General features: G+C 38.8%; 1 protein-coding gene across 1 annotated transcript in view; it reads left to right on the plus strand.

Moving 5' to 3' along the window:
• Positions 1-435: 435 nt before the first annotated feature.
• The window catches only part of LOC107671313 (serine/threonine-protein kinase tousled-like 1-B), a gene marked incomplete at its 5' end in the record, with an annotated part of 64,287 nt that continues 54,269 nt past the window's right edge, over positions 436-10,453 (plus strand). The window contains one exon of the mRNA XM_016464206.1: positions 436-532. Coding sequence (XP_016319692.1) covers positions 436-532 — 97 coding nt within the window. The remainder of the gene's footprint in view (positions 533-10,453) is intronic.

Genomic DNA, 10,453 nt, shown 5'->3' on the forward strand with positions numbered 1-10,453 from the left:
GAGAGAGAGAGAGTGAGTGAGTGAGTGAGTGAGTGTGTGTGAGAGAGAGAGAGAGTGTGTGTGTGTGTGTGTGATGTAAATGATGTTTAGATTGAAGGGAAAGTAATTTCTGAGTGGCCCCCGAAGTCTCTCCCACCATCTAATTTTCATGGGACGAGTGTCAAGTATCGCGATAGTGTTTGTAGAGAGCCTCTTCATGTCTTGATTTCATCTTTATCCTCTTCAGCAGCAGCAGCAGGCGCTTCTGGACGCACTGCAGAGGGCGATGAAGGTTTGTGTGTCTGTCCCAAGTGTTGACAACCCCTCCTCCCCCGATGAAAAACTAAATCATCATTACTTAACCTCACACTTTTTTTCTGATGTCGTTTGCGTGGACCGCTGATTGATCTTTTGCTCTCTGGTTCTCTAAAGTGGCTGGATGAGTGCGCAAAGTAAGAGTGGAAGTTTGGAGGAGGCGCCATCTTAGCTCCAGCGGCAGCGGCAGCGGCGTCCTCACTCACTCATAGTGCGCCGCTCGCACCAGCCAAAGAAGGTAAAGTCTGCTTGTTTTATTCCCATATGTTTCTCGCTTCGGATAGTAGAAGGGCTTTGCTGGAAGGTTCCGCCAGCGGAGTTAGAAGCAGGTTCGAAGCACTCGACCCACTTGGGTTGCGAGTTACAGTATGAGGTTAGCAGGCTGCGGTCGGATTAGCTGGACGGCATTCTAGCTAATCTGCTAATTTAGCTCGGTATCGGCTCACAGGCATGTTAGCATTTTAGCTTTTAGCGTGTTGGTTTCTTGGCTAGTTAGCCGCCTAGCTTGTGCTGTCAAAACTAATTGTAAAAGTAGCATCTAACTGGCTAACGTGCTAGCGGCTGGTTAGCATGGAAACCTCATTCGGTTGAGACTAGCGTTTTAGCATTTTAGCTCTGGGCTAATTAGCATCATTAGCGCGTACTGTACTACAGTGCAACTGCTCAGTATGAGCTCCAGCAAGTCCAAATAAGAGGTAAAGAAAACGTCAACTGGTAATTAGCTGTTTTAGAGCATGCATGTGATACTTGGCGACTTGATATCGCGTTTGAAGATTGCGCTGGAAACTGGTCATTTTGACGTAAGGTTTGAGGTTTCGGTGAGCAGGAGTCAAGACTTGGTGACTCTGGTTCATGATGGCAAACAGGGTCGCTCCTGGAGCAAAATGGATTCGTTTTATGAACTTTTCTCGCTAATCCACTTGTTAACTGTGGTTGGACGCTAGAGTTTTATTGCATGCACGTGTGTGTGTGTTAAAGCACGTTGAGTCTATCAAACACACACAGAGTCACTGAGGTGTTATTCTTCTAACAGTTTGGGCTTGGTCTTGCTGTAATGGGTGTAAATGTGGCATTGTGCCCGTGTTAAGGTGTCGTCCACTTCCACCCATGGCATGTAGGATATTACTGGAGTTGCTGGCCAGTTGTCAACTTGTGTCAGTCCACACAACTGACCTTTCATCCCGTCCCCGAGCATTACATCCTAACACTAATGTGTTTGTCTGTCAGCATGCCTAAAAAGGAGATAATTTTGCTGTACTCTTTCTGTGCTGTTGCTTCTGCATGTGTTGTTTTCATTGCAAAGAGACTGAGGATAAGTGATATTCCCCCAGGGAGATGTGTGGGTAAAGAGCTGTTTAACTGCAAGAAGAGAGATTGCAAACAAGCACTGTGGTGAAAATCAGATTATTACACAATAGTTTACACAATAGGCTAATATTTATAGATTCATTTTTTTATTGACATATATTTAACTTATTATATGTGTCTATAATAATAAATAAAACATACAAATACGTCAATTATACTCACCCACACACAGCATAGTGAAAGTTATGGCATAAAACCCAAAGTAGGTGCTTTTGATTGACAGCATAAGTATGTGTCAGAAACAGGTGGACACTGTGCCTGTGAGGAGCACAGAGCTAAAATGACATCCCTGCGTTGTAAGGGTTCACCCGGGTGCGTGTGCAGGGGCCTGAGAGCAGGAGACCTGTGCAAAATGTCAAGAAAATGATGCCTCTCCACCAGAGAGTGTATAAAGGACAAAGAGCAAGCGGGAGAATGGAGTATTAACTGTCCTAGTGCTGTCCTTTACCCGGTTTTGTGTTTGAATTGCGTTGTCTTTATTTTCGGTCTCAGATGTGGAAATGTAATTTATCAAGCCTGGGTGATACTATTAAGCCGCATCTGTTTACTGTAGCTGTATCTCCCAGATGTGTTGTTTTTGAAGTATAAATGGATTATTTAGCACTCTTGAAACACATACACAGAGTCTGAGGCTGCTCAAAATAGCCTCACCTTCTCTCGTCGGCCTCCATTATGAACTCTAACGATAAAGCTCCCCTGCGGTCCTGTCTGTGTCCTGGCCTGATAACACCACTGATCTTTGCACTGCCATTTTGTGTCAGTGGGAGTGTGCTGGGCATCCATGTTGGCTCTTGGTCCTCCAGAGAGAGAGGGATAAGCCTGGTTAAAAGACTGCAGCCAGACACTACACTGCCAGAGAGTTTCTTACGGCAGTGTCTGTCTGCTACAGGGAACTGCTCGCTGCTGTTGTTTCAGTCCTGTTCACAGCATGACGCTACACAATATGTGTTTTGCTGTAACACACAATTCACAGCTGAAATGCAGATCAGGGGTGCGTTTCCCAAAAGCATCGTTAGCTAACTATGGTGGTTCGTTCCATTGAACTCTATTGGTAACGACGGAACTTGCGACCATAGTTGCTTTTGGGCAATGCACCCCTGGTTGATAGTGATAGTCACTTTTATTTATAATGCTTCAAAGCAGTTTTACAGTAATGAACAGGAAAAAAAACTCCGTCAGTGTTACTAAATTCTTCCTTTAGGAATCAATAAATTCAGTTAGAATTATAACTGAACTGTTTCAACAGTAAACAACTCTATGGAAGACTGATTCATCTCAATTCAGTTTATCTTTGTTCTTATTGAGTCGTTTCCAGTACAGTTAAATCGGTAGACCAATAATGTTGTCCAAATACTTTTAGGGGCTAGACATCTCCAGACTTTCCAAGCTGTAGGTGTGTCTAAAGGAAATTTCTGTTGATCCTAATTATGTTGTTACTGTAAACGTTGACTCCTGTTGACATTTTGTTGCTAAAAATAATAGTAAAATTTGCCAGAAAAAGCTAATTATTTAGCTAGTTTATGAGCCGAAACTTCCCATTATTCTCATTTTCTCAAAAGCATAATTGAGCTTAATTAAATATTTAATAATATAACAATAATATTAGAGGTGCTCCGATTGATGGGGTACCGATCACTATCGGCCTATAATCGCTTTGGGATGTTTGATCGGCGGTCTCTTAAAAAGGCCGATCTCAAAAAACGATCTCAAGCTGATGACGCTGCCGTCAGAGGTTTGGCATGACATGCAGCGGCACCGTCTCAGTCTCTGTCCGGCGCGGGTTAAATAATTATAATGCTGAAGGTGAGGTACAATTGATATTTCTTCATTAAATAACTTGTAAAGTAATTTGAAAACTTTCTGTAAGACATAATTTCACAAACAGCGTGAGTGAATCTTTATTCGGGCATTACAAGGTTTACCAAGCCACATTGCTTCAATCCCAGTATACATTTACCGGGCTATTATCAAAAGTCTTTCTATAAAAATACAACAAAACATTTTCTTACGACCTTACGTAAATGTAGGGCTGGGCGATATGGCCTAAAAAAAAAAATCCCCGATTTTTTTCACAAAAAATCTGATTTACGATTTAAATCTGCAATCTGCAGATGACAAAGAAATTGTTCAAAACAAGTTTTAACTTTATTTTGTTTTTATTTTCCCTTCTGGGATTTGATCTGGATTTCCCCCTTGGGGTTAAAGTGCAAACAGAAACAACAAGCCAAAAAGACAAGATGGCAGGCCCTGCCATTGTAAACAGTGAAAATGCAACATAACGTAACATAACATAAAATGTAACATAAGATTCTTATCATACCGGATACAGTTTGTAACATAAAATGTAACATAACATTCTTATCATACAAGATACAGTTTGTAAATGTTTGTAAGACTGTAGGTCAGTGGTCTTTAATATTTTTTTCATAGGAGCTGCACTGATAGGGCAAAGTCAATCAGAGAGCCACTTTTACCGCGAAGTATCAAAAGTTACATCTAGTCATAAATAGCATGTATTTTTATCAATCTGTCATCCCTGATATGCAATGCAATAGGGGCCATCATTTTTTATCATTTACCAGTCAAATTTGTAACTGAGACAAGATGATTAAAAAAAAAGCAGGATTACCTTAATGCTGGAAAGACCTTAAGTTATTTAATTTTTTTTAATACTAGCCCATCATGTATCTAACCATCCAAGTGCACATTCGGAGTTAAGAGCTGTTAAGATTAAAACTGGAAACTCCACAGTGAGTTAGTGTCATGGACGTAGGACAGAGCAAGTGTAAATATCTTTTCTGGCGTGGTCTTGTTCATTTCGTAAGGCGCAACATCTCTCTCACTTGGCTAGGGGTCGACCGATATGTGTTTTTCAAGGCCGATGCCGATACCGATTATTACAGATCAAGTAGACCGATAACCGATATTTTGAACCGATATATGTGTCTGGTGTAAAAATAAAAATTAATGTCAACATTTTCAGTACAGTAAACTCTTTATTTTAAAGAGTTAAACTCTATATTTTTGGCAAACAAAGGGTTTACTATTAACATTAAACCATGGAAGAAATAGCGTATTGTGTGATTATTCTTTTAAACAAAAGTTGTAATAATTGTTGTGGTAGAGTAGTCGGGTTAAAGCAAAAAAAAAAAAAAAAAACTTTTGACTGAAAATTTTTCTTCGGCCAAACCCCATTCCACAGCCATACCTGTCACACACCCAGTTTAAGAGCAGTGTTTTTCTTCTTATAATCAAGAGCGCTTGTCCTCCTAATTAAAAAAAATCGTTTACTGTTGTAAAAATATGCTATTTATAGCCTTTTATATCGCTGCACAAATTAGCATTTCAGATGTACACATTCTTGTTATGAAAAAGTGAAGGAAATGCATCACAGGATGAGATGGGGCGGGATATGTTGCGCAGTTATGATCGACAAGCGATGGACGAATCAGGGTCTCTGTCAGTCACAGCGTGAGCACGGAAGAGTAAACACACAGAGACAGCCCACGGAGCGGCTAATTATCATCAGTTCGCCTAAATCAGTGGAAAATGAATAGCAATGATGATTCTGTCTGAAGAAATATGAAGTAAACATGAGTAAATATATCTATATATCTCCATGTATATGCATCATTGGACTATAAGCCCTTATTAACCCTGTTCAGTGAATCTATGTGAACACAAATAAACCGCTGCTGACGTGACTGAATATGAATGCGTGGGTGAATTTCTATTCTAAAAACGACACGTACAGATTTATTATTTTGCACTCCTGACATAAATTACTAAATTACTGTCACTGCAGCAATGTTTTATCAAAACAGTTTCCTAGAAATAGGCAGCGGTTTTCCTCAAGTTCACACAGGTGTTCTAGCAGAGTAATCACAGGTGTCGTTCACATTAACTACACTGTAAAAAATGATTGTGATTTTTAAGAATAAAATCTGACTGTAAAAATGCTACAGTAAAAACCTGTTAGCAGTAAGTTTCCATACTATATTTGGTGAATTACATTTAATTTTACAGTAAAATACTGTTAAAAATACGTTTTTGAAAGCACCTGAACCAGCTAAGTATGGTCTTACTAGGCATACTAGAAACTTCCAGGCAGGTGTATTGAGGCAAGTTGGAGCTAAACTCTGCATGACACTGGCCCTCCAGGACAGAGTTTGGAGACCCTGATCAACATGATCTGCTAGCATTTTACTAATACAGTGTTAAATGTTTTTTCTTCATTTTGAGCAGTATATTTATTTAACATTACAAACATGAGAAACTGCTTTGTGACATTTTTAAAATGTGACTTGACTGTTCAAATGCTTTTGTATGCATTTAAAAGAAATATGACAGTCTGAAACTGTGTTAGGAGTGTTATGATTGAGATATTCTTTGTGTTTGTAGCATGGTGCTACAGTGTCACAAAGTTGTTTTCTCTCTGTTTAAGTGACACTTATTAAATAGTCTCCCATATTGATGAAGTAAGCGGTACTAACGCTGTCTGCGTCAGCTCTCATTTCATTTAGTGTCTGAGTGGGTGGGAGTCTCTCCAGAACGGTTATCATTTACACAGTTGCAATAAATGTTTTATTGTTGCTGTTTAAACATAAACTCTGAACAAGCATCATAAAACACATTTGTACTGTGGGCAACATTAGTCCTTTGAGACATTACATTTAGAGCTGTATGTAAACTTCTGCTTGATGGTCTGAGCCTCAGACAGCACAGCCACGGACCGTTCATGGAATATCTGATGCATATTCCACACAGAAAGCTTCCTCAAAATCACAAGCTCTAATCTGATTGGCTGGCTTTGCACAATTTCATGGTGCACAGTGTTTCTGGGGAAGAAGTATTTATTTGATTTGACCGATTATGAGCTTAATGGCATTCATTCTTGGAAAGATATTCAGCATGTTTTTATTTGGCATTTGTATATTTGGTTGATGTTTGTTTACTAGTAGCAAGTACATTCTTGCCTGAAGCAAGGCTTCGTTCATGAAACACAAGCAGAATTAGTTTTTGTATGAGTTCTTTTTAAAGCCATTCTGATAATTTTGAAACGTTGGAACAAAATGGTGCATAAAACATTCAAACGTTGTGTGTTCTTTTAGCAAACTCATGACAGTGCATTTTGATAGCACTGTTTACCAAAGAAATATAATAATAATAATAATAAAAAAAAACTTAACCAATTAGTCAGATGTGAAAATAAATTACAATGGAAAAAAAAAAAAGACTGAAAACAACCACATAGTCCATTGTCCTTGTTATTGTAGGTTACTAATATAGTATCATTAGCGCTTGTCTGTTTTTCCATTGGTTTTCTATATTAATAGCCCTAGATGGACATCTTTGACCATTGCGCTCATGTCTTTTGCAGCATCTTGTACATTACATTCCATGTTAAAAACACTGCACTCAAGTTGAAAGAAGTACAACAGACCGTCTTGAGAGGCCATGTCTCCTGTTTTTCAAAGCATTAAAGTGTTCTTTGTTAAATGGCCCCTGACTGTATTTCTTTTTTTCCATATGCACCATCTACTGTCAGAGACTGAATTGGCATTTTCATTCAGGGATGAAAGGATGAAATATGAGGTTTATCAATTTATCACTTTTTTTTCCTCAAAACGTGCATTTTTTTTTTTTTGTAACTGAAGTTGTTTAAATCACCCTTTTTATGGTAATTTTAACTTCACCAGATCTCTTCACAAGATCTCACAGCTGGATTTGAATAAGTTTGCAAGATATTTTAAATTAAATGTTCATTAGTCATTCAAAGATTTGTTTAAATGATATAAATGCGTATTTGCTGAATGCTGATGGAAAACGAGAAAGTATTATAATGTTTGCTTTTCAATAACTAATAATATAAAAGCAATCGTTATAATACTTTTTTTGTATAGCCTACGTTTTAATTCCTTTATTTAACAGTTCTTTCTGATTATTAGACAGATTTCTGTCCGTATTAGACAGAACTGTTAACGACGACAGCGAACAAGGAGAATGTGAAAACTGTGTGCACAGGCGCTGCCGGTCGTCAAAATAAAAGTCCCGCCTCGAACGCATCGGCCAAACAGAAAAACTTGTCGACCGATGCCAATATTTGAAAAATGCCAAATAGTCGACCACTAGTTACAATGTGTTGCAGTGCTATAAAGCCATTACTAGTATTACACAATATACAGTTCTTGTCATTTAACACAATAAATCAATCTTTGTGTTTCACTTTTAGTTTGTGACACTAGCCATAATCCTGTTGTATCCATTTCTCTCTTACATTTCTGTCTCCAAATGTCCCTGATGCAATCCTGTATGTCTCAGGGGTGTTTTGTTTTTCTCTCCTTATTATATTTGTGTGTTCTGGATTTGTTGTTCCTAGAGAAGGAGAGAAAAGCCGAATGTTTGTGTGTGGTCACCCACCAGTGGAGGAGTGTGGCATCCGATTCTCTTCATAAGAGAGTCGTTGATCAGTGTGAATATATGTCAGTGACGTCAGTCACTTCCACCTCATGCTTAATCAGTCTTTCTTTTTTCTGAGCAATTCTGTCATATGAAGCAAATTATTGGAAGTGAATTCTATAGCCTTGAGTATATGGTATTGTGTTTTGGGCAGCTCTGTTGGTGTGCAAGAAAGTCACTAGGGTTTAGATGACTCCCAGTGGAGGGAATGAAACGCTGTTTATTTTTCTAGTTTGTGGTTGATGTGGGGACACATGAAGATGTTATCTAAGACTGGTAATGTAAAACACAGTGTGATATTATATTGTTACTAGGGCTGGGTATCGTTCAAAAATTTTCGATACCGATACCTTGACTTCGATACCAGTTCCTGAACGATACTTTTTTCGATACCAATTTTATGAAATCAATTTTAACAAGATTACATTATCTAAAAAAAAAAAAAACTTTGGTTTTATTTTTCAGCTTGATGTTTATACAAACTCAAAGACTCATCTCCTGAGCCACTGCACAAAGGAACAAAATGCAACCAACAGAATAAATCAGTGCAAATAGTTTTAATAAAGCTCAAATAGTGTTCAGTTTACACATCTGTTAGGCTACATTTACACTAGTTAGTGTTCGTTTTAAAACGCATAGCTCAGACAGAATCATGATTTCTATTTATTTTCCACTGATTTACTGATGAGCATTAGCAGCTTCCAGCGCTGTCTGTCTGTGTTCTCTCTTCCATGATCGCTGCTCTGACTCAGAGTCAGAGGTAATAACATATTTAATTTCAGCAACATTACATGGCCAAAACACACATTAGACGGCAATCGGAAGTTATTACAAACACTTGATGGTGGTTTAAAGTGAGTTTTCAGTAAAAGCGGAATATAAATCTTATTTATTGTCTTACGTAGCATGATGCTACAGTTTGCATGAATGGTCACATAACACGCGCTTTCGGTCGTGTAACGTTAGTATGAACGGACATCTGCATATGATCGGAACTCCACGCAGCTCCCGTCTGAGATAGTGGAAAGCCGGCTTGAAACGCAGGGGAAACGCCAGTATGACGAGGATTGTTTTCATTTTAAAACATAAACGCACCAGTGTAAATGTAGTCTTACATCTAAGGGGGCTGGGACGCATTCACACTACAGCGCCACATCTCTGAGTGTAACCGGTGTAAACTAGTAGGTGTGTTCGACTTGACGCGGACTGACTGTGCAGACCGATCGGTGTGTTGCAGTACCACGAGAGCTAAGAGAGCAGACTGCTCCGTGCGCTTTCGAATCGCTCTCGCGGATGTCAAACAAACACTCGATCTGCGCCGCACCTCTTCCAGTCGAACACACCGGCTAGTGCTGTAGGCTTATTGGCTCACTGACGCTGATGAGATTAACCCCTTAGGTATCGAAATTTGGTACCGAACGACGAGACGTTTTTCGATACTCGATGGTATCAAGGCAATTCGGTCGGTGCCTAAAAAGTATCGAACTCGATACCCAGCCCTAGTTGTTACAGTTAAGAAGATGTCTTATTGTTTGACCCCTAATATTAATACTGTCTGTAGTGGTTCTGGTTAATTACTGGACATGTAATTGCTACTGGTCAGTGTTATAAGAAACTATTTCAAATGAACAGATATACTGTTTAAAATGAAGACAAACAGTTTGTGAAAGTTGATCATGTTGATAGGTAATGTTATTGTCTAAAATGATTGATTTCATCTACTAAAAATCACCAAAACACCAGCTGATTCAAAGACACTGAGCAACATGAAGTTAGTTTTGAAAAATCACCACCAGCATTTGTTTGGAGATTGCACTTGTTTTGTAGTTTGTGATCTAATGCAGTTAAATTTATATATTCCTATAAAAATGCTGTTGGTGGTACTCATATGGGCACCATTTGTATTATACATCCCTATCAGTGTTTCCCGTGGGTCTGAAATATACTTGTGCTGGTACACAAGTAAATTAGACTGCATTAGGTAGTCAATAAATAATGTGTGACCTAGGCCTGGGCGATTCAACCGGTATCAATATTTATCGACGGTACACCTTCTTCGATATCGATAGAAAAAATGTTCAATATAGTGCACGATATAGGCATGTGCTACGAGTGACGCAGACAGCACACACAAACACGAACACATGCTGAAATGAGTGCTGTGCCTGCCTGTGATGAGGAGATTGTGAATAAAGAATGAATATTAGTCGAATTTAAAATAAACATTTGCATTTGAATGTTAGGAGTGCGTCAGGAAGCGTCATCAGTGGCGCACGAGATGCGGTGATAGTAATGTAAGTGACGTTGTTGCATTTTAATGTTTTGTTAGTCT

This window comes from Sinocyclocheilus anshuiensis, unplaced genomic scaffold (assembly GCF_001515605.1).
Source record: "Sinocyclocheilus anshuiensis isolate Anshui unplaced genomic scaffold, SAMN03320099.WGS_v1.1 scaffold284, whole genome shotgun sequence".
Lineage (NCBI taxonomy): Eukaryota > Metazoa > Chordata > Actinopteri > Cypriniformes > Cyprinidae > Sinocyclocheilus > Sinocyclocheilus anshuiensis.